The sequence below is a fragment of the Macrobrachium rosenbergii genome, chromosome 50, assembly GCF_040412425.1.
Source record: "Macrobrachium rosenbergii isolate ZJJX-2024 chromosome 50, ASM4041242v1, whole genome shotgun sequence".
Lineage (NCBI taxonomy): Eukaryota > Metazoa > Arthropoda > Malacostraca > Decapoda > Palaemonidae > Macrobrachium > Macrobrachium rosenbergii.
In genome coordinates, this window is record NC_089790.1 from 7,650,020 (window position 1) to 7,675,619 (window position 25,600).

A 25,600-nucleotide genomic window follows, 5' to 3' on the forward strand; every position below is an offset into this window, starting at 1 on the left:
AATGTGTGAAGAGTGATCTGTACCTTTCATAGATTGAGAGATGTGAATGTTGAAAGATAAAGACTTAATGCTCTTAACTCAGAGATGTGTCAAAACTACAAGTTCTCATAATCAGTCAGTCAGTGGAAAAGAACAGGAATACACCAGAGCTGGGGTAAAAACTCCTGGACTTCAAGACTTTCCAGGCTACTGTGGAAACTTACTTGTTATCAGATTTTGTGGTTTAATGAAAAAATGTGTTTGTGGTTTTATAAATCTGAGAATACACCTACATCTCTGGAAGGATGGTTTCCTATAGAGGTATGATGAATTTTTCTTGTGATGTATTCTAAAACTATACTATTTGATTTCATCTCAAATCCATCAATCATTTAGAGCCTCATTTATGGCCTGAATATTCTCAGCATGTATATTCTTTATGTCTTGTAGACAGAAAAAAAAGAGATAGAACAATTGCATGTCCTTGACTCATCAGTAAGTAGTAACTAACATTTCTTCTTGTTTTTAGTGTCTGCGGTGTTTTAATTACACCTACTAGAAAGTCATCAGCTTTTGCTTTTTCATGTTTTCAGTAAGTATTTGAGTATACAGTACTTCGTGTTTGTTTTGTGTTAGAGATTGTGGCAGGAGATAGGAATACAGCTGCATGCAGTGGATGCAGCCAGAGTTGATTACAGACTGCTCTGTAAGGGGAGGGGAGATATCGCCCCCCCACACATTGCACTAAGTGGCTTTTGGGATGCATGGTGTAAACCATGAGAAATACTACAAGGCCTTAAAATATATGGTATATTTGATGATATAGAGGCAGATGATCGAGTAGGTGACGTGAGCTCACCCTAGTTCTCATTTGTCTGTTTATGGTCCTAAAGGCAGTGGTGGTTGGTGCCTGCTGAATGAGTTCCTGTAGCACAACCCTTTGAGGATGGAGACAGTGAATTTAGTGAAGCTTTCCATCAGGAAGGGATTTCTGTGATCCTCATATTGTTGAAACTGAAAACTTCTCATATCGCTAATTGGCAACTGTCAACGGCACCTGGACACTCTTGCTGAGAAGACCAACTCAAAGATGCCTTGCTACATTGCTAATTATTATCTCAGAAAAGCTCTCCACAAGGGGATTGAGTTGTACTTATTGGGACTGTTATTCATGGTAAGACAAGTTTTACCAATAATAGAAGATGCAGGGCAATCCTTTTCCTCCTCCTCCTTTTAACCATCATTCTTGATCACTTTTTAATCATCACCCTTGTTCTTATTTCATCCACCCTTGAGATGAAAGTCTTCTGGACTCATGAGCTTCTACATCTAACCTGAAAGCATAGTTGATTGACGTTAGCAACAAGAACAAACTTCTTGTTGCAGTGTGTTCCTCTACTGTACTCACAGTACTTCATAGAGAATACTTTTGAACCTTGGTTCCTGACCTATATGCAGTAGTCCCCAAATGCTCCACAGATCCATTGAACCCTCGCAATAGTTGCTCAGTACTTTTTGACCTTTTTCCTAAATATGGAGTCAGGCTGTTCGTGATTGATGGGTTTGTGATGAAGCTAATGAAGTTCTCTTAACATATTTTTAATTACATACCATACAAAGTGACCATCTCCCATCCATTCAGACGACAAGGACAGTGAGGAGGATAATTACTGTCTACTAGTGGATCAAAGGTGCATATGCATCAATTTTCACTCTTAGTTCTTCTTCTCTTGTCTATGAGACATAAGAATTCACATATCTGGGGCATTCAGATAGCACATGAGGGCTCTATATGATTGATGGGTTTGTTTGAAAAACATGTTTCATGTTTTAAAAACTTAATATTTTGTGAACTTTTTTGCACACGTTTATGTCTGATAGCCACTTATGATTAGGCCAACTTCATAATATAATCTGTCATTGCAAACAGTAAAGATTTAATGATGTGTCCCGTTGGTGTTCTGTACTATATGTATAGCAGTGGACATTGATTTGTGATTGTCAGTCTCGTGCTGTGTAGTTTCTACAGATGAGTAGAACTGCAGTTACTTTCTTGTATTTTATGTTTTGTCTCAACCTTCTTACTACTTCATTGCCTATCTAGTGAATTCCTGATTTGGAGAATATTGCAAAGAGTGGTTTTGTGATTTTGGATTATAGCACAGATTTATATAGAATATCATGTCATATGGTAAAATGAATCACAAAATCAGATATTTTAGATTACAATTTTTTTTCACCACTGAATCGTTTACCACTATGAAACGTGTGTATGGGTCACTGGGATGTTCTGAATTTTATATGTGATATTGTACATTTTTAAAATGCAAATTGGCATGTATAGTACATGTAATTATATATTAAGGTTTTGTTGAATCATGAATTATGGCTTTGTGATTTATGGGGTCACAGGTGGATCTTTTTAGCTGTACTTTGATTTTCCAGTCCATTTTTTAAATTCACAAAACCATATATTTCAAATCTTAGATCACTTGTTTGTGATGCTTTCAACTTGGATTTTGTATTTGTAATGCAGTATTTTGAATTATAAACCATTTTGAGTTGCAGATGAGTTTTTATTTTTTTATTTTATTTTATTTATTTATTTTTTTTTTTGGTATTTTCAAACATAGGCTATGGTTTTGTGATGTTTTGACCCTTATAAACATTTTTCTCTGTAGCAAATGTGAGCCCCCGACTAGCAGCCATTGTGAGGGCCAATGGCCAAAAGCTCCAGTCCCTTCTTAATTATTTCTTTGGTAAGGTGTTTGGTATGGGTATAATGCAGTTTGCATGCAGAGCCGTGATACCATAGCTTTGAAGGTACTGTAGTCTAATCTCAGTGAGTATTTGGTGTGTGAAATTAGACAACTTACAATCTCTTCTACTATGTGTGACCTGACACTTAATTTCATAAAAAGAGAATAAAAAATTTTCTGTAGTTTACTTCAGTTGAAAGAAGAAAGATACTGTTTTCTATTTTGAATTTATGTTATTCTCTTTTGGAGTGTCAATGTTATTGTCAGTTATTCACTTCATTTATCATAATTGTTCTCTGGCTGATGTGATTACAAAGGAAGTTGCTATATAACAAATGTGCGTATTAAGTGTACTGTACTAGGCTTTCCATTACTCTTATGCTTTCTTCAAGTTATTAATAGTTTAATGTAGCATTAGATATGAAAGGTTTGACATCTTTGTTTATTATTATACTAGTATATTGTTTTGACATAACATTTGTAGAATATTTAGAGGAGATCATTAATGGAATTAACAGAAAGTTCTAGTTGATGTCTGGAAGTGTATATTTTTCTTTGTGTTTGTCTTCTGATTGGATTTTATGTTAGTATATCATGTGTGGCAGGTGTTTTTCTAGGAGGCTTCACTACAGGATATAGAAAAAAAGGTTAATTAGTGTATTCACCATTGTAATGAATGTTTCATCAGTGCATTTATTTTCTCGATGCATAATTGTTGATAGTGGAGTACTGAGAGTGAATCATAGTGAAAAATCAACACTTCTAGAAAAAAGTGCATTCAAATTCAAATGCAAACATCCAGTGTGGTTTCAATTTGTTGAAAGTGAAAAAGTGGTCCTTTCAGAATTTATGTGGATTTGACCAGTGTTGCTTATTTAGGTAGAGTGGGTTGTAATAGAAATCAGCAGCTTGTCATTTTTAAGAAAAAAGAATGTCTGTACGGGTAACTTTGCTGTATTTCACACAGCATTTAACCCACAACATACTCAACAGGGTATCAGTTTGGCTGCTAAAAGTAAAGTTGATACACAAACTTCTTCTGTAGGGCTTCAATGCTCTGTTGAGAAAATAGAAGATGTCATGATTTATAAAGGTGTCAGATAGAAATAAAACTATGATATCAAATGAAAAATAATGAGAGAATGTGATAACCATCGGCTAAACAAACAATATGATGTAACGGGATCAAGAGGCATTAATTTCTTCCGCGAAGAAATTAATATCACATATTTTTAATGACCCTGAAGACCATTAATTAAAATAAGGTTCTGGATCTTACTATTTTTGCAGTGTCCCAAGATGGATCATTTGATGGCTACTTTGAATTCTACCCCCAGGTTCCATACAAACTACAGATGTAATGTTGATATTTTAAGTATTCAACATAGAGATTCAAACTAATACAATTTTAATATGGTGTTGAAATGGTAAATTGATTAAAAACAAGTACAATTTCATAAAAGCAGTTAAGATCCCCTGAAGTTCTTCCTCATCTCCAGACGTTTCTTGATAAGCCATGTTAAAGAAATGTACTGTACAAGTGTGGAAAGTAGAGTTGGTCTGCACAACCACTGGGACCCTATGCAGTTGCTTGTTTCAACCATCCATGTTCTTCGTAAGGTTATGGTTTCTCAAATATTGGTGTAGCTGCCCTCTTGTGCAGTGAGATGACAGTTTTCATGCTAAACATGGATGTTTGAGCATCTTTGCATGGGGTAGACAAGAAAGTTCTGCATGGGTATGGCTCAGTTTTTCACTTTCTTCCTCGGTCTTTTTTAGCATTTGAATGCATTTTAACCCATTCAGGCTAGCAAAGTGGGTTTAACCATACATCAGGCATGAAATTGCTTCAAGCAATGGGGCTAGTCTTCTGTAATTGGCCATCCTCCAACCAACTCCTGGAATCCTTTCCAGTGTTTCGGTTGCTTCTGAAGTTTCTTCAGTATAGTTACCATCTTGCTCCCACCAGCCCTTGTGCAATCTGAACTGGCTATAGTAGAAACACCATTCTTTCTGTTTTCTATTTTTATTGGATTTATTATTTTTAATAATCATTTCATGTAACTTGAAGGCTGGTTTCCTATTCATTCTTGTAGTGTTAAAGTTATTTGATCAAGTTTCATGATAGAATGTAATTCATAAAGAACTCTTAAATTTGCCCTTTATTGTTCTGGTAAAGTGAAAAAGAACTAGTTTTGGGAATACTTAGGATGCAGATCTGATTCATAGGCTTTTGATGCAACCCATTGCTCTTTGTGCACAACTCAAGTTTATTGTGAGTTTCATCCATGACCTGTGATCTTTTATGTGGTCTAGGAACCAGCATAGAGAGGGAATCCACTATGTGCTTACCATACAGGAAGCGTAAATTTGAATTACGAAAATTAATGTAATGAAAGATTTTCACAATTCTATATTCTCATGTAATCATATCTTTGTTTGCCATGCCTAATAAATAGCGCATCTATCATTGTTTTCTGGAAGCAGGGAACTATTTCTGTAATATTTTTCATTCTGTTATATCTTCCTGAACTACTGTTCTCTGGAATATGGTGTAAATTCAAAATTACCTGGAGTTATCAGAGTCTCAAAATATGTAAGTAATTTCTTAACCTGTAATGGAAAAGTGACTTTATACTCAAATACTGTGCTTTTTCATTTCATTATATCCCTCATGTTTACATGAATAGATGTGTGTAGACAAGACCGAGTATAATCCTAGTGTTATCACCTGGAAAATTGTTCCATGGCAAAGGGTAAGAAAGCTAAAGGAGCATTTTCAGTGCCTGTTCATCATCCTGTAAAGGGATACCTAATTTTTTTTTACCGGATCATAATATATGTACTCTGAACATGCAGCTTACTGGTTTTAAAGAATTGCTCTTAAAATTGAGCTTTGGTTAGTGGTATTCTTGGGCAACAATTTGCAGTGAAAGTTATTTTGTATTAAAATGTACAGTAGTGTTAGTAGAATGGTTACTAAAATGTGCATTCTAGTGTCCTGTGCAGAAAAGGAATTATTTGTACTATTTATCATTAGTGTTCATGAAATGGTTTGGATGATTGATTTACTCATGTTATATATGTTTAGTATGCTGCTTTTTTTATTTTGATAGTATTTTTAATATTAAATTTAATCCATAGCTTAGTGATAATCATTGGTATATTCCTGTATAACTAATAGGACATACTGTTTGTTATAACAGTAGAAAAGAGAAAGGTTATTTATTTTTGGGGTTGGGTATTCAGTAGTATGCTTAGTTATCTCTGAACAGAACTAAAGTGTGATTCTTACCATCTTTAGGTATTGGAGGGATGCTGGAGAGTACAAATCTGCGATGTGAGCCTATGTTAGCCATAGAATCAAGTAATTGCTTTGCTTTCATTAAGAATGCAAAATCTAAAAGCTTTTCCTGAAATTTCTGAGAAGAATCTTTAAGGAAACGTAGGCAAAAATTATATTGCCTTTCTGGTCAATGTAATTGAGTCTGCTTTAAGGGGATTGGTTTTGTGGTTATGTTATTGTGTAGTTTTTCCATAATTTTTAGAAAAACTCTGTGCATTTATGTTTCACACAAGTGTTTAGCAGTTTGGTAAGATATTTTGAGTATGGATTTATATAAAAAAAATAAATTATTTATAGTGGCAAAATTTTTAACTATAAATTTATTTAAATTTGTTGTATATAATGTACTGTATGAAATATATGATACAGTGGCAGTTTCCACCTAGATTAAAAGAGGGCCATATTTTTTAGTAGGATCCTATATAGAATCATATACAGTAGTATGGTAGGTATTTATGTCAGGTCATTGGTGACCAAAGAAAATGAAAATGCATGGCTCTTATAATGGTAGATAAAATTTTTGTGCCTTAAAACGTCTCAGAATTTTTTACAGATTTATAAGTCACTTCTGCATTTTATTTGTGACTACAAAGGAACATAATGTAACTGTTTGTGAGATTCCATTTCCAGCTCTTAACTTGTGTTTAAGACTGTCATACTTTCCAAGGTAAAAATAGTAATCTTTTAGTAACATTACCACAATAATCATCCCTTGATACTAATAGAATCCATATCTAACTTTTATTTTTGTAAATTTTAAACATAAATTTTGTTACAGTTCCAGACTGGGTCTGTTTAAACTAAATACCATAAACTGCTTAAAAATAACAAACTTTTTTATTCATACAACTATATATTTTATGCATAAATTTTTTCATTATTTCAAGATGACAATATATACTGTTTATTTTTTAGTGTACATTCAGTGTGGCAGCAGAACTGAGTTTATAAATGCATTTTATAATAACAATTATAATAATAATGATAATAATAATGAGGCAATTATAAACCAGGTTCTGCTATCATATTGAATTGGCAATGTTAAATTTTTGTATTTTGCACCTATCATAGATGTTAGACCTCTTATTGCAATTTTTATTTTCAACAGACATGTACAAGCATAGACCATGTAAATGATACCACACCTCCTTAGACCATGTAAATGATACCACACCTCCTTACAAGTTTGTTATGTAGTGCCATTGATAATGGGTAAATGAAATAAAGTTAGGATCTCTAAATGACTTATTTTGGTGTTTATGAGGCTGAATTATTAAGTATGACTTAAGCCTATAAAGTAAAGTGTTGTATCCAGATTTTGCTATGACAGTAGGTCCTCAATTTTTGCACATTTTTTGTTTGTGGATTTATGCATTTTTTGTAATTATGGTATAAGTTAAGGAAAAACAAAATATTTTTACAAATGCCCGTATTGAAAGTCATTTAAGTGCTTGCTTTTGTAAGAACAATATGTAAATATGCATTATACTGTAAGAACAATATGTAAATATGCAAAAGAAATTTTACTCTATAGCATACATAGGTGCATGCTGAATTTTCAATACCTTAGGTTCCAAAGTCTTCTGGAGTACCAGATGTTCTTATAAGAATACATACCTTCATCTCATGGAGTTTACTAGCAGCAGAAGAGTTGGAGGAGGGACCACTTAGATAAATCACGCAGTCACCAGTGATATTTTAGCTGGGCTGCTTTGCAGATGCACTTGAATATGCTATCATCGTGGTGGTTGTTGTTGTAGCTGATTTTTTTTTTTTTTTTTAGTATTTCCTTGCTTGAATGATTAACTATTTTGGCTTGTTTTTCGAGTGTACTTATTGTGAGTGACTGGAATGACGGTAAAGTACCAGACATTCCTCTCCTGGAATGAGTGATTAGCAAAGATGTCCTAGACTTGAACAAGGATGTGCTAGGTTCATGTCGCCAATGATGATCAACCTTTACTCTGTGACTGGCATGCAGAGGTCTAGAGTGTGTGCCATCTTTCAGCTTTGTTGAGTTTATCTCTTGGCCACCTGCCGTACGAAAGACATACAGTTCATGGAAGAAGATTCCTTCTTGTGCAAGAGTATACAGCTGGTTTCCTGTAACTTTGTTTGTGTTTTTATGGTGTACAGTGGAAAGCTAAATTGGTCATTGCATACTGTAACAGTCACTTAACAGTTTTTAAAAGGTCTCAGAAAATGTGGTCGAGTAACACATGAACACTTGTCTTCTCAAAGATCGCTATTTCTGGATATCTGTTAAAAATAAAGCACAGGCAAAATATGTGCGATCGAATTGCATAGAGGCCATTTGAGTCAGGTGATGATGGTGATGAATACAGTGGAGTTTTGTATTTTGAGTGGACCTTTTTAATACAATCTGTGGTATTGTGATGATCTTCATATTGAAATTTTTAATTACTACCATTTAAGCCTAGGTTAACCTAACAGCTCTATTAAAAATATATTGCTGTGCTCTCCTTTCAAGGAATTATTACTTAACTGCGCAGATCCTTTCTTGTATTTACAAACCTTACGTTGTAAATGTTATATTATTTTCACAAATCTTGAACTTTGAGCATCTGTGCAAGACATACTTGTATGAATACAATGACAAAGTGGTCATTGTCTACACACGGAAAAAAAATATAAAAAGTAATGACTTCAATTTAATGTGTATTGTACTTTTGATGGAGAGAGAGAGAGAGATTTACTCAAACTACAGTTACTACTCTGATTTGCTTAGGACATGAAACAATCTATGCTGTGTATGTCTTTTTTTTTGTTTTCTTCATCTGTGCGGTATTTTGTGTATGGGTTGTATAATATATAGGGGAGAGGCTATAGTACCTGTATGTCATGTTCTCAGTCATTGTTAAAAGCACTTTATTGCCATTAAGCTCATATTTGAAGAATGCAGTGCTTATACATTCTTTGATTGCCTTCATTATCATGGATTGACATCATCCATTCTTGGGTTTATAGCAAAGTACCTTGTCACCTGACAATGTTATGAGACCCATTCTTTTGCATTTTTAGTTCCATTTGAAGGAATATCTACAGTTTTAAAAAAATTAGTAGTTTCCATTCCCCATTATATATATATATATATATATATATATATATATATATATATATATATATATATATATATATATATATATATATATATATATATATATATATATATATATATATATATATATATATATATATATATATATATATATATATACAGGCAGTCCCGGTTTCTGACGGTTCCGACTTCTGACGTTCGAGGTTCGGCGCTTTTCAAATATATTCATCAGAAATTATTTCCCGGCTTACGACGCATGTTCGGGTTTTACGACAGCGTCGTGCGCCGATCCGACGGAAGAAATTTGGCCCCAAAACGGCAGAATAATCATAATTTGAAGGTTTTTTTTTGATGTAAAACTCAATAATAATGCAGTTTATGTCGTTTTCAATGCACCCAGAGCATTAAAAGTAAGGTTTTCTTATGATTTTTGACGATTTTCGACGATTTTCCGGTTTCGACGCTTTTGGTTCTGACATAGCGCAAGAACGGAACCCCGTCGTAAACTTGGGGGACCGCTGTATATATATATATATATATATATATATATATATATATATATATATATATATATATATATATATATATATATATATATTTAACATACTTGAGTTTACACTCATAAAAGTGATGTGCTTACTCTTTAACTGTGCCATTGAGTAAAGTTGTTAAAATTATGAGGATGCTCTTAAAGATATTGGTTTAATGATATAAATTTATATGGTAAAGGTGAGCTGATGGTCTGCAGAATTGAAATGCTGAATTTATTAAGTCATATTAATGACAAAATAAAGTATGTTTGTACATGATATATGAAGACCTGCATAGATTTTAGTTGAGTTTCCACACTTTCCGGCAGTAAGATATCTTTGTGAAATGGGAAGACCAGTAACATTTTTTTAAATGTTTGAATACTGACCTTGGTGAATAATTCAGAATGTAATATTACTGTGGTTATTGAACGTTTATTGTACAAAAATATATGATACAATATATAGAAAAGAGATATTTATGAATCTCGGTGTAAATTATTCATTGCGGAGAAGTTTCTAAATTCATATTGTAGAGGTAATCAAAAGAAGCCATTGTAACTAAACTTTCCGGTTGTCCCTTACAGAGTGACAAGAAAAGGGAAATTATTTGTAACATTTTGGTAAATATGCTAACTCATTTCTTGTATAGGATAAACAGGCATTGTAACTAACCCAGTCCTTTTAAAGTTTTGTGTACCTTTACCAAAGGTTTAAGAGATTTAAGTGACTGGTAGTTTAGCTTGTATATTTTGTAGAAACTATTACTATTAGTCATTGGTAGGTAAGTTTGATTTGGAAGTCTGTTTCAGGTACAGTAAAGAAAACTTTTTGCTTATTAACTAAAAAGATAAAATTGTGCAGAATAAGACTTGCACAGGATAAATGGTTAACCAGACTTTTTCTATTTTTGTGGTAGTGTTTTGTGCTACCAAATGATTTGTAAACTTTTTGTGTAGTACACATTAGCAAGAAGGATATGTGACTCTTTTGCAGTGCTGTACAAATGACATCATGCATGAATGTCTCACTTTTATTTTTGACATGTGAAATGCAATACATAAACATTATCAAATAGCATTTGTATGGAAGGTAAGTAAGATGTATTAACAGTGTTAGTTAGAGGATAACTGTGAGGAGAAACAATTCATATATCTCTTGTAAGACTTACCTATATGTTGTGACATCTACTGATCCACAAATGCTGCAGTGATTCATTGCATTTATTCAAGTTTGCACATTTGCAGTGCATTATTATTTGACTTATACAGTATATTGTTGTAATTTTTAATATTTTTTTCCATTCTTGCTGAAATTTTTTTACAGCATATTAGACTGTTTTCTTTGCCATTATAGTCTCAATAAAACCAGATTTCATCATATGAAACTTGTATAAGTGGTTCCAAGACGTTCACGTTTCATATACCTTTATTGGTAATTTGGTAACAAGTATGATATTATTTTATAAATACATAATCAGTTTTGCTAAGTCTTATGAAGTACAAAAAAGGTGTATTACCATGAGACAATTTTATAATACAAATCTCCTGTTTAGTTATGGGTTTATCCTTTTGACCGAATACCAGAAAATCTGGAAAAATTAATATGGTTACTGAAGCAAGTTTCATAATTCATTAGTTGTTACTGCTGTGAAATCTTGGTAATAAAGGTTTTCGTCTGAGTCATATCCCATACATAATGGTACTGCTTGGATGTTGATTCAGGAACCAGAGTTCTTAAAGGCATAGATGAATTATTATGTGTATAAATCTGAGATGTTCTCCAGGTTTATGAATACAGAAAATATGTACAGTAATGCCTTTATTTCAAAGCCCCCTTCAGTATACTGACAATTAAGGTGACGATTTGTAAGGATTTGATAATCATTCATTTCATTTTTCATGAACTTGCAGAGAGCAATGTCATTCGGTTGGTGAGGGAGACTGGACTCCAGCGAGTTTTGTCCATTTTCGATGGATGGGAAAAGATTGAGCGTCGTCATCAGATCAAGATCCTCAAGAGTATCCTGGGAACACTCTCTCATATGTGTGATTCTAGTAAGTGTTTATTAAACATGATCTTCCAAAGTTCATTGAGATCTACAAGGCAGTTAATTAAAGATGAATAACTTTCTGATAAGCAGACTTCTTAAAGTAGCTTTAACGTTCTAATTCACTGACCTTTTAATATATGAGAATCTGTTGTTTTATGATATTTTGTTCACAAATTTATTGTCTCTCAGAATTTTGACGTATAAGAACTGTAACTACTAAGGATTTTTTTAAATTCAGTGATCAAATGTTTTTAAATATTTTACTCTTGTATTAAAAATAATGTTAAATACTATACTATAATGACAAAGGAAACCAGTGAAATAAAAAAATAAAGGAAGTGGAAGAACCAGCTTTTCCACTTATGTGATCATGTTAATGTGTTCATTTTGGAAATCCATTACAAAGCATTACAAGTTCATTTTTATTAGAATGAAATATCTTTACTATGGTACAATAAAAGATGTCATAGCTTATACAGTAACAAATACTAAAATGAGAAAAATTAAATTGGTTATTAATATCAATGTTGTGGCTCGTGTATCAGTTTTGTGTATAGTATCATATTTTTCAGAACATGGTCGTAAAGCTGTAATGGCTCTGAATGGAGTAGAGATAACTCAGCGTTTCATTCAGTCATGCCCAGCAGATAAGAAATTTGATAGTGCCCTTGCCAGTGCAACAAATGTATTTTTGAAATGTATCAGTAAAGGGGAGCTGCCTGTTTCCTCTACACGTGGTGCATTCAAATTCCAGGTGGCGAACAGAGAGGAATCCGATTCTACTGCAGGTGTGCTATATGTGTATCATCTTGTATTTATTTTTTGAAGATTCATACTAGGCATAAGGCAGCACAATATGAATTTGGTGATTTACTGTTCATCCTTCATTGAATGATACTCAGTATGAAAAAATTTACTGTACTGAGTATGCTGTTTAATATGTTCATTGTTATCATTTACGCACACAAATCCTAATTTCACAAGAGTGTTCTCAAGTCCAGAAACACTGAGCATAGGGTAGTCTGGAACAGTGCATCTGTCGAGGTAATGAATGAATTCATATTTTGTGAGTTGGGCTGCATTGTAGATGATGATGATGATGATTTGATTTCTGCATCATCCCAGAAATAAGTACATACAGTATGTGATATCCACCATCAAGACTACAAAGAGACTTGTTTTTTATTCCTCTGTGATTGGATATCACAAATCTCCTCAAATCCTTTTGAATAGGGATTGTACAATGATCCTTCTTTACTTGATGAAACATTTCTGTGATCTGTAAAACGTTTGAGTGAACCTGTAGGGGTTTGTATGAGCTAACAGTTTCACTGAACAGCACATGCTATCAACTAAGTTATGCACTGCACTGCAACAAACAGGCAGTCTGTGGAACACTTTGTTGTACAGGCATCCATTGATACCTTGGAATATTTTGACATCCCTCTCTTTTCCAACTTGAATGAGAATGATAGAAAGGATCCCTCTTGGTTTCGCTTAGATCTAGAGAAGATAAATCTATGCCTTAAGGTCTGTAAAACCTTAATGGTAATGCCATCATAGCATCTCCACCATATCCTCTTTACCCAATCTTAAATAATAGTTCATACTTAAAGAAAAGCAATCAGTAGGACCCTTCTGTAAATTTTTTTGTCAACCAGATCAAAAAGACTTTAGAGACTTCATCTTCTTGTTTTAGTAACTTTTTTTTTTTGCCCCGCTCAATGTTTATCTACCAAAGTAGCCAATTTTGGTAAACTTTCCTTGTGTATTGCTGCATCCCAGCCATCTCTTCTTTTCAGCCTTTACAAATTTGCACAAGGCATTCATTTTCCTTCTGTTTAGGTAATTGTTTCGTAGTTCTTGTTCAGTCCTTTTTGCTGTAACTTACAGCCTATTATCCGTACAATCCTAAATCTTCAAGTTGGTTGTTGTTACCTAATGGTCATCCTGAACAAAGCTCCTCTCCACTCCAGTCATCTTCTCATTTAACCCTTGGAGATTCCAATGACAAAAACCATCTTGGGAATTTTATCCACTGAGACTCGGATATGAGAAAAAAGCATAAATATTTTTAGGATAATGTCTGGAGAGCATTGGAGGATGGCTTATCTAAATCTTCCATACAAGGATTATACTTAAGCAGTCCAAAATACAAAAAAAATCCTAGTTTTCCTTATTGCTCAGGATTTTTTTTTACGTGCAATAACTGATGTAAATAAGAATGGTAAATATACATAATTGGTAAGCCAGAATGGATTGTTTTATACACTCCGATTTCATAGATTAAGTGTACCTGTATAGTCAGCACTATTAGAACAATTATTGGTGCTTAATGCCAGTACAGTGCATGACTTTGAATAAATTTTATTTTATAAGTACATGACTTCTCTACATCAGCATCCCTCTTTCCCCCATACATTGGGCTTAGGTACATTAATTCAAGAAAGCTTGAAATTTAAGATCAGTGCATTTGTACAGTACTACTATACATTGGTTAAAAGCACTCTCTAAAAACTCGCCTTTCTGTTCTGCTGTTTGAAGAAAACAAACAATTACCTTCTTTGCAATGCTAATTTTTATCTTCTTGTAGCTGTAGGTAGTATGAATATATACTAATAAAAATCTCTCAGATATACGTATATGTCCATGTACCTCTCCCCAATACAGTATTTCCATTTATAGTAATTTGAAAGGCCTTCGTTTGAAAGAAGTTATTAAAAGTGTTTTCTATTCTGTAATAGCATTGTCCCGTGAAGCCACACCGGGTTTGGATGCAGATTCTTCTGATGATGAGCTTGAGGATGAAATGGAAGAAGAGGAGGAGGATTTTGATCTTTCCCGAGAGATGAAAGGGGTTGATTTGTCATCAGAGTATTCAGTTGAAAGGCCCCGAACAGAGGAACTTGTTCGTCTGGCTCCACTATTCCCTGAATTGTCAAACTATAAAGTCCAATCTGGTACAAGATTCAAGGATGTAACATTGGAAGCTAGAAGAGGTATGAGCTTTTTATTTATTTTACTGATTTTTTATTCATAGGACAAAACTAGTCTATAGTGTTCATTTTTAAAAAAGAGGAAATTTTCTCTTTTCAATGATAACAGTAATGGTGAAGCTCTTACCAAGAATTTGAATAGTTGGCACAGAGAGAGAGATCGAGAGAGCATCGTAAATTTGTTTGTGAATTGTTTCCAAAATAGAAAAAAGCTATGGGAGATATAGAGCATCATAGATTCGTCTCCAAATTAGATAGATATTATGTAGTTTTAGACATTTTGGGACTTAGTTTGGTGCTGTATAACTTTTTGTACAAATTTTCTGGTTTTCACATAAATGGTGTTACTTCCATGTTGGTTGGAAAATCAAAAGAGGAGTTTTTCCATTTACCATGAAATACATATTGAAGATTAAATGTGGCCCAAAGTTTTTGTTTATGTTCCAAAGGTCTTTCTGGAACCATTTTGTACACTCAAGGACCCTGTGCCTACCAATGTTGGGTATTTAATTTTATATTACAAATATTGAATTAGTTGAAAATGTTAGTTCTATAACCTGAGAAATGATTCATAGTTCTCCTTTTCAACGGTCAGCCTCATATTTGTCTCCCAGTCTTTTATAAGGTTCTCAAGGAACCACCACTTTTAATGTGGTATCAGATTTTCTGATCGAAATTTTGTGTATGTTAAATGCATTACATATCTCCAATAGTACTGACTTATGCAGTTATGTTGAACTACTACAAAATATTGTTAATATTTATACAGGTTTTGAAGAAGTTGGTCATTTTGTATGTTTTGGCTATTTTTTTATTGCTGGCTATTCTGGGATTTTTAGGTAATGTAAATGACTCCTCTCCTGATGCTGGCACTGACTATTACCTGAGAGCTTCTGACAGCACAAAGAGCATCATCAGCTTTGTTAAAGTGGCCTACCCTGACATGATTGGTGCAAGAGGTCCCATGTACCTTGAAGAGTTATATGACAAGGATAGGAAAGTGTGCAGGTAATTTGTTCCTTCTGGAGTGCATGGTTTAGATTATATTGTTTACAATTTCCTTTCAACAAATTTCATATTGAAACAAAATGGATAGAGTTTGGGGATAAATTCTTCATTGATAATTATCTCTTCCTTGATTGTTTTACAGGAGTAAAGCTATTGCCACTGTAGAACGCGTACTGCATCCAGAAATTTATATGGAACGGGTTGTATATGATCTTGACTACTTGTTAGAGTCAGAACACTCAAGACAACTTATTACACCAGCTAGTTCGTCCTCCAGGTAATCATAGAAACAAGTATGTGTTGAATTCAGAGCTAGTAGATTCATAGGTATTCTCTCTGAAAATTTTGTTTGAGGACAAGTCATCACTGTAAATACAATGGGTTTCATTTAAAGAAAGTCTGTTGTTGAGTCGTATCAACTGTCCTTTCTTCTCTACCAAGTCAGTGATTTAGAGTCTAATTTTATTAGCACATAATAAATGGATTCATACATTATAGGGAATTTCAATGTGTAGCTTTATTATTTTTTGTAAATGGACAGTCCCATCAGAAAAGTTTATTGCTCTTAGTGACTTGGAAGGAGTTACATTGCTAGGCTTGATCTGTTTAAATGAAAATTTTGTTATATTAAAAGCATATGCTCCTAGATGATGTGGGTCAATCTCATACTGATACAGTGGAATAGTCATTTATGTTATACAGTATCATAACTGTTTATGTGTATGAAGATTGTTATGAAGTAATTTTGCTATAAATGAAAGTCTTCATTATGGGGATGGTATTTTATAGTGGGAAAATATTTTTTGTTGAATCTGTGAAAACTAAATTTTATGTTTGTGATTGACTAGTTTATTTTTTAGAGCCATAATCTCTTTAATGAATAAATGCTCTGATATACAGATCATTGAGTAATTGGGATGAAAAGCGTGTTGGGAAAAAGGATGTCACAGTTAATCACCTGAATTTTGAGTCAAGATTTGAAAGTGGCAATCTTCGGAGAGTTATTCAGGTCAGTATCATAGGGAGCAACTTTTTAGTTATATTTTTTACAGCTCAAAGGACAGTACACTTATTCCATATTGTTGAACAGTTGTTTCTTAATGTTAATGTTGAGTTGGCTTCTTAATCATTATATATTTTATTATTATATTAATTTGTAATATTTATACCTTTATCTGTTTACTTTTTCAGGCCTCCAATACTGAGTATGACTTGATTCTCAATGCTGATGTCAATTCATCACATCACCACCAGTGGTTCTATTTTGAAGTGAGCAACATGGAACCAAATACTCAATATACCTTCAATATCATCAACAATGAAAAACCTAATAGTGAATTCAACTTTGGTAAGTTTTAAAAATTGGTATCAAATCTGAACAGTAATTTATAGTCTAAAAGCTTAAGGAAGCTTGATTTAAACAGGTTTTCATAAATGCAAGATTTAGATATTTTCGAGGTTATGCTTTTGAGTTGTTGAATTTACATCATTCATGGTTATGTCTATAAAATGCTTGATGTTACTTATCTTAATTTCTCATGTTTATATTTACAACAGTAAAGCTTATGAAATGTTTCATTAAACTTATAGTTTGAAATAAAAAGCACAGTTTTCCCAATTTTGCACTTCAGTGTTACTTTTACTTCAGGATGTCTTTTGATGATTTCATCATTAGCTAATCCACTGGAGTCTTGACTGCATGTCCTTCATATTTCTTGTTTACCCTAGATAGTACTTTTAATTATTATTGAGAATGAGGAAAAGTGTTTACACCATGACATTTCATTGTTAATAAGAAATAATTTTTACTGAACCTTCAGTTTTAGAGGGAAGATTTTTTCCTGGTAGATGATTTAATGAGGTTTAGCATTAAGGCAAGTTAGTATTGAAGGTGTTACTTCCCTTTTAGCATGTAGAACTTCATTATGCAAGTAGAGGAATTAAATCTATGAGAACAATAATCGAGTGATGAGCCAAATGTTCTCTTAAGTGATATTGTTAGCATTTTGCATGGTTGCAGTTGGCAACATTCCTTGTGTTGATTCAAGACAGTTGGTATGGAAGGAACCGAAACTTTAGAAATTTTACAAAGGATATTCTTGGACTTTGGACTTTGAACCCCTGTAGCTTGATATGACTGGTATGAAGATGAGCAAGGTGTAAACATTTAACTGAGTTAGAAGCTTCTCAAGAAAAGAGCCTATCAAAGATTACAAAAATTGGTAAAAAACTAATTCAGTTATGGGTAAAGGAGGTTGGACAGGATGACAATTGGGAATGCCAATGCACAATTTAGGTTACTTCCATCTGGTCTTATTATCACTTGAAGTTGAAAGAAGGGAAAGTTGTCCCCTAGAATTTGGTTCATTTCACCAGAAGTGGAAAGGACGTCAAGATCAAAATTATCTTGGAAACCAAAATCACCAAAAACTCCTCTCAGTGTTGAGAAAAATAGTCTCGCCACTAAAATAACAGATCTTTTCAACAGCATGGTTGGTGACATGAGCACTGGTGGAAAAATGGTTTGAAGAACTTGCTTTCACATTGTATATAGGATTACATAATGGGAACTCCAAAAAGAAGGAAAGTGTTGGTGCCCTGAGTAATTTCCATCACAGTAAATGATTTTTTCCTCTTCAAGATTGTATTTTTAGACAAAAGAGAGAAAATTTCTGGCAGAATTTGCAACTAATCCACAATCAACAAGTAATCTGTATCATAATCTGGAAGAGGTTGGAGAGGAGAAATATAAGATTAGTTTACTGTTAAGTGATAAGTTGAAATGAGTCTTGGATCTTAGAATGGGAAGAGGTGCAAGAGGACAAGTTGGAAGGTGAAGAGAGTTTGTGCCCTCTCTTGCTAGAGAGTATATGGTTTTGACTAATAACTAGAAAGGCCAAGATCAGGGAGAAAGGGCATATGATGAGGATCTGGACCCAGTTGGAATTCAGATAGAAAGTGCTCAAGGTAGAAAAGAATAGCAACCATTCTTGTGTCATCTGTTCCCCTAATGGGAAAGACCTGATATAAAAACATGAATGCTGGTGATGATGATAATTACTGCTTTTAACATTCAGATCTCTGGTAGTTCTTAGAATGATTGCAAAAGTGATGATGACAGAGGTTCTGAGTGGAAATTGGGAGAATCGTCATTGTTGCACTGTGACCAGTAGACTATACATCAAGTAGAAAAAGTTGTCAATATTTTGGTATTAAGCATAGGGGATTACTGTATATTCAGATTAAGGAAGCCGGCAAGCATCACAAACCAGTTTCTTATAATTAGCCCTTTTGTGTGTCCAAAAATCATTGTAGATGCTTCAGCCCATCTGAAAGGAAATACAATGGCAGTCAGTTGGTAGTATAGTGCTGCACATTCTTTAATGTCTCCCAGAATATCATGCAGCCACAACTGCCATTGTATGTGTTTGTTGTAGTGCAGAGTAATACTGGAGTATCCCAGAAGTGTTTGTTAATTTTGATCTCTTTTTGAAGAGTATGTTTATTCGTTTCACTCTTAATTCATCTTCATGTATTCTATGTGTATTTTTATACACACAAAGTGTTTTTTGTCAGCTTTATGCAGACGGTTAATCCATAACAATCAGATGGGTCCCAGTGCCTGGCTTTATGCCTAAACCACATATTCCAATCCATAACAATCAGAATGCATTGCTTTCCATTCATTGTGGAACGTAGACTTGTAAGAAATTGTGTGAATTCTGACTCTTATGTTTTCAAATATAAGAACAATTAATGCTTTCAGTTTAGTGTTAGGTTTGCATTTATTTTGGTTACTGTATACTCTAGTCCATTTTGTTTAAGTTGGTGTCAGGAGTTACTACCTGGCTGCTTAGTACTCAATTAAAAGTTAGTTTTTGTTAGGTTCATTACTAACTTTAAGTTTATTCTTCATGTGTTAAGATTAGTTGCCTGTTTGAACATAATTTGCATTGAGTGAGTTTTATTTTTTTTACACTCCTCACTGCAATGGTTTATTTGCGTGTCACTCAGAATTAACAAACCAGTTTTGTTATTGTTAGTTTGTTTTGAATATCCAGTATTACCATTGTGTATCTAATGCCCTGCCTTCAAAGTGCAGAATGTGGTTTCTTTGTGGTATTCCAGTAAAGGGTTTTGATGTATGAATACAGATCTTGTTTTTCAAGGTTTATCATTTCTTCCATACAAATGTGAAAATGAAACAAATCTCTTTCCACATATATCTGGAAGTATCAGAAAATCCTTCATGTTTTGGGGGTGTATCATCTCTGTAAAATTAATGTAATACAAATGGGAGAGTTCAAGTATGAATTGATGTTAGGTTGGAAAATTCTTCGCCATATTTTACAAACTACCATATACAAATGCCCAATTTGAGGGGAGAAAAAGTTTTTTATTACACACTGGCATATATTGATACTGAGACTTATATTGTACATTTCTTTTAGCTGGTAAGATTTTTAGTGCAAATTTTATGCTTCTCCTGCAAATTTAGACCTTATTCTCTGTATATCTAACCAAATTAGAAACTGAAGTCAGAATGCCTTTAAGCAAGTTATGGTGAAACATGTAACATTTTTCCTCATAGATACTATCATTGGTAGCGGCACAGCTGGCTTTTCTTTTATCACTTTTTAGTTTTGTGTGTCTGTGAATTCCCTCAACAGGTATGAAACCAGTTATGTTCAGTGTGAGGGAGGCCTTGCTGGGACGCCCTGCTTGGGTGCGCACCGGATCTAACATCTGTTACCACAAGAATCACTACTCGAGAATTCCCAAATGTCACGATAATGTTCGGTTTAAGAAATCTGCCAACAAGTCCTACTACACGGCCACCTTTACTGTAACCTTTCCACATGCTTACGATGTCTGCTACTTGGCATACCACTATCCTTACACCTATACTCAGTTACAGGTTTGTTTTTCCTCCTGGATCAAGCTTTCGTTTTGTTTTGCTAGTTTATGTTCGCATCTAATTCTGACTAATTTCCTTTGAGTTATGGGTGGGCTGTTGACCATATTTATTAAACTTTGGAAGAAGCAGTATCACACTTTTCTCTCATAATCTGCTTTAGCTTCTGTAAAGTTAAAAGTTCTGAATTGAAGGAAGCCCATAAAAGTAATATATTGCTAAACAATTAATCTTACTTTTCAGTAAACCTGTTGTAATATCACTACTGTATACCCTAATTCTGTTCAAGCTGGTCACAGTTATATCACAAACACATCAGAACAAATCATGCCACACACATATTGCTCTGTTCTTAAGTATATACAAGAGAGGTATACATACATTCCCGAATTTTCAAAACACGGGAAACCTAGATGACAGTGATACTGAGAGGTATAAGATCAGGATTTGGTCAAAGGTGCTGCTATCTGGCTATCACCCCAACCAGTTTCCAAGCCTATTAGCCACATGTATTAAACTTAAGATATGTTAGGCTGTTAAATAAATACTACATCCTTTTGTTTCATAATGCCACTGTACAGTACCAAGTTCTAACACTTCATTTTAAATGTGCATCATAATTAGTCTGCATAGTACAGTAGTTTATATATAGTACTGTAAGAGCGTCTCTGATGTAAAGGTCATCTAGATCAATTTAGGGATTGATTTTTAATATATTACAACTCATTGGAGGGATTGCATAAGATTAGCTTGGTCCTCATGTATGTTGTGGGTCAAGCTTACATTTTTTCATGATATTTTGTTGAGCATTGCATTGTTTTGTTATAATTTTGTGTTTAAAGATGACATTTTTTAGTGCTCTTTATTTATGTAATTTTGGATATTGTTGTAATCATGGATTTGCATGTCTGTTATTAGGCCTATCTCAGCAAGTTGGATAACCGAAATCTGCCAAGTGATATCTTCTACTGCAGTCAGCTGCTATGTCACACTCTTAATGGCAATCCTGTCCCCTTGCTGACCATTACCAGTAAAGATACAAATAAAGTAAGTTGGTGGTTTTCTTTGTATGTGTTCACTGAAATTTTTTGTAGAGAAGCTTTCTTGTGGAAGTTTTTTCTTGTTAAACAGTTTTAACTTTTTTAGTACTCTTTGTGAATAGCTCACATACAAGGTCCTCACAAATCTTAGATACTCCATTCCTAATTCAAAGGAAAATTATTTGATGGCCAACAACACTGCACATGCACCCAAGCAAACAAGGGCCTCACTTTTTGTGTAGTGTGGATCACCAGCTACAAGGAAAAGGACAAGGTGGGAGGTGGGAACTTCAGTTATAAGTAACAAGTCATGAAGAGGATGAATAATGATCCACATCCTTCCCATCAAAAGTACATAACCTCCCTGACAGTAGGTCCCAGGCCCACATCAGAAGTGTTACAAGTTGTACCATGAAGGCAAAACTTAGCAGCGATGTTCTGGCAATACCAGGCGCCAACTCTCTGATTGGTAGTGAGCTCCAAATTATACTTGAATCTCATGAGCCATTATTCTGAACTTAGCAAGCCCTTCTTTTGATACAACTGCATAAGCTCAGGATATAACCTGTTGTAGACAATAAGAGATAGAATTCTTAGGTACATTCAAATTTTGATGGCTTGTGTTCTTGAACAAACAAGGAGAACCAAAGGAAGTCATTTGTCGGAGATAAGATGCAAGGGACCTCACAAGACACAGAAGATTGCTTTCTAGAGCAGAGGAAGGCAGGATGGGGGTGACAAAGAGTCAAATAGAGAACCATCCTTGTAAGACAGTGTAAAAACTCATAAGTTAATGCCAACTTACAATGAAAACAAAAGCTTAAAAACCCATTAGTTAATTCCTTTGTTTTGTATTTTAAAAAATGACAACTTTGGATGTGGAGTAAAGTCCCATAAGTTATGCCTGCTTACAATGCTGAGACATCAGAAGACCAATCCAGTTTCTAAAGATATACTGTAAGTGCTTGGCCTACCATGTTTTCCATTATTGTCCTGTTCTGTGCTATCAAAAGTGAATGAAGAAGCAAAAGTATTGTTAAAAGATGAAGCCTGTTACACAGTAATTGTTTGAACTATGTGAAACCTACAAGCTGCCTGTCACATAAATAAACTTCATCCAGACTGATCTGTTAAATATACACAGCGATCAACATTTACATCTGAGATTGGTGAAACAAAAAAGGAAAGGCAGAATACTTAATACAAGGGTATAAAACACACACACACACACACACACAGATCTTCTTGGTGGCTATCAAGCACTCATGTCACCAGCTTATTAACACCGAGGAAAATAAGGTGAAACAGAGGATAAGAGGAGGAACTAAAAACACTGAAATATGTATGATTACTGTACTGTAATTGTAATTCTAAAATAAGTGTGTATAATTGTTTTGCTAGCAGAGAAGCATACAAACCGAACTTTTAACAGTGCCATCTACTATATCACACACAAGTAGTATCCTGTTTGTGAATTACTAGCATTGAGGAAGTACTAAAAGGCTGAAGAATGGGAATAATTATACTAGATATACTAAAACAGGATTCTCCTTAAATGAGCCTCAAAAAGAACTTACAGTACTGCTGTTTTGCTAAATATCATCCAGATTGGTGGTGGAAAAAATTCTGCTTGGCATTTTACCATAATTCTTTATGTGCACTCACAAAAGAAAGCAGTAAATTAGTATCATGTGGTTTGAGAGAAAATAAAATTAGATTGGTAATTCCAGCAGGAAAAACTAGCAAAAAGTTCAGGAAACTGAAAGCCATGTTACCAGCAAAGTAGGCATACAAAAAGTAAGGCTCTTGGCTGCCTGGAAACCCTACCCCTCCCCAAGATGCATGCACTTTGCCACCAGTAAGAAAACAGTTTGCATGTGAATTAGATATAGTAGAGCATTCAGGATTCTTGAAGCCCTTGCATATGAACTATTTATAACCAATGTGTTTGTCGTAAAAACATTAAGCACATTATGCTGATGGTGCAAACCATAGATATTCCTGCTCTGTCTTAATATTGAAAACTTTCCCCCTTGTTCAGTGAAGGTGATATGTGTACAGTACTCACAATATTTTGCTGATTTTGTCATGAAAATCATACTTTTTCCGCTAATGAAAGGATAAATCACGCATTTACAAACAGTTTATTGAAATAAAATTTAAATATATGCAGTGGTAGATGATTAAATAATATTAATTATTATGAATTACATGTATTAACTTCACTTTTTTTGGCTTGCCATCAGACCAAGGAGGTTGTTTTCCTAACTGCTAGAGTCCACCCTGGGGAGAGTAATTCTTCGTGGGTAATGGAGGGTGTTGTGGATTTTATCCTTGGTGGATCTGTTGCTGCCCGTCTCCTCCTTGACAAGTTTGTTTTCAAGATTGTCCCTATGCTGAACCCAGAGGGCGTCATTCATGGAAAGTAAGTACATTGTAGCTCTTTATCACATTTTGTTATTTCAAACACAAGTTTCTATAGATGCATATATGGTAATGCCAAGCCGTCTATTTAAGCAGTGAATATTTCATGTGATCAGTTATACTAACAGAGAATTCCCATAGGCTTTAGTGAAGGTTTTTTTGAAGTTCTGTAGTTACATATTTTGTTTCGTTCTGCTAAGCAAATCCCTAAGTTTTTGTGCCAGATTTTCCATTCATGGAGTTAGGTGTGAAATGGGTTTTCTTCGGAGTCTTGTCTTGGGCCCTTTCTTCCTGAATTCCTGTCTGGTCTTGTTGTTCTCTCATCTTTCATTTCTGGGCCTCCCCTTTGTCTTACTACTGTACTTTTGCTTGACCTGACTAAAATTTTCTCTCTCTTTCTCATCGCTTGCCTAAACCATCTCGCTCCATGAGGTCAAAGTACATTTTCCTTCCTGGACACCACATCTCTCAACAATTTCCTCATTTGTAATATGAGTAGTACACTTCAGCTATGTATCTCAGCATTTTGTTGTCACACCTTTCAAAATCTAATTTCTTTGTGAGTGACCATGTCTGTTTCGTATAGGATTACACGCTTAATATACACGCAGAAATATTTTATTTTTACTAATGAGAAACTCTTAATTACAAGTCAGCACTCTCCTTTCATTATATCCAGGCTGTTGCTCTTTTTCATACCTTTCTAATGTTTGTGTGTCCCCAAGGAAGAGGAAGTTAATTCTTCAGAGGCCTACTCTTCCAGTTAAGCATGATCTTCCACTGCTCTAATACTTATGGGTTTTGAAAATCCATAATAGCAGTCATAATTGCAATCCAGATCCTTGTTTGTGACAGCAACTAGGCATTGAATTTTGAGTTCACCCTTATGCTTATCCCTCAGTATCTATGCAACCACTTTCCTTACTGTACTTTTTTTTTTTTTTTTTTTTTGCTTTGTTACTGACCACCTCAAGTTTTCTGTTTACATTAATTGTTAACTCCAGGCCATCTGTATGTATTTCCCAGAAACCTCCTTTTCTGTACTCGGATTTACCTGCTGCTTCTTTTTTCTGGTACTGTCTTTTTTCTGTTGTTTTTGTAATTGCCATTAATTGCTTGTCTTGGTACCCTTTCAAATTCCTTCTCATGATCTGTAAATATATGGCATGACCACTTCCTTGCCACATGGGATCTCTTGTTTTCTCGTTATAAAAAGTGCCTTTGTTGTTGATTTCTCCTGCATGAAACTAAATTGACAGTTGCTGATTTTAAAAGAATTTTCACAGCCTTTCCTTTGGCACATTCTTCAATATTTTCTTAGAATTTTCTAGCAGCCTTATTTCTTGATACTCTTGTCACTCTAATGCAAATGCACATAAAAGCTTCAGTGTTGGATAGGGAGGTTTGGCAAGTGTGCAGTAGTTTTCCGTAGTTGCTATCCATTTTTCTATTCATTATGTTTATCTTTCAT

At 34.1% G+C, this 25,600-nt stretch overlaps 1 protein-coding gene across 5 annotated transcripts in view; it reads left to right on the top strand.

Annotated features, from left to right (window-relative positions):
• LOC136832575 (cytosolic carboxypeptidase 1-like) overlaps positions 1–25,600 on the top strand; it is a 198,322-nt gene that overhangs the window by 130,682 nt on the left and 42,040 nt on the right. For 3 of the 5 annotated variants that reach the window (XR_010851263.1, XM_067093648.1, XM_067093647.1), the window contains 10 exons: positions 11,607–11,750; positions 12,319–12,534; positions 14,491–14,745; positions 15,582–15,750; positions 15,893–16,027; positions 16,651–16,759; positions 16,942–17,098; positions 20,421–20,668; positions 21,584–21,712; positions 23,952–24,130. Coding sequence is in view for 4 of the 5 variants with exons in the window: in XM_067093648.1 (XP_066949749.1) it covers positions 11,607–11,750; positions 12,319–12,534; positions 14,491–14,745; positions 15,582–15,750; positions 15,893–16,027; positions 16,651–16,759; positions 16,942–17,098; positions 20,421–20,668; positions 21,584–21,712; positions 23,952–24,130 (1,741 nt within the window). In the remaining variant the exon portion in view is untranslated. Of the gene's footprint in view, positions 1–2,660; positions 2,739–11,606; positions 11,751–12,318; positions 12,535–14,490; positions 14,746–15,581; positions 15,751–15,892; positions 16,028–16,650; positions 16,760–16,941; positions 17,099–20,420; positions 20,669–21,583; positions 21,713–23,951; positions 24,131–25,600 lie in introns of all 5 variants that reach the window. The other 2 variants (XM_067093646.1, XM_067093649.1) reach the window with 1 other exon arrangement.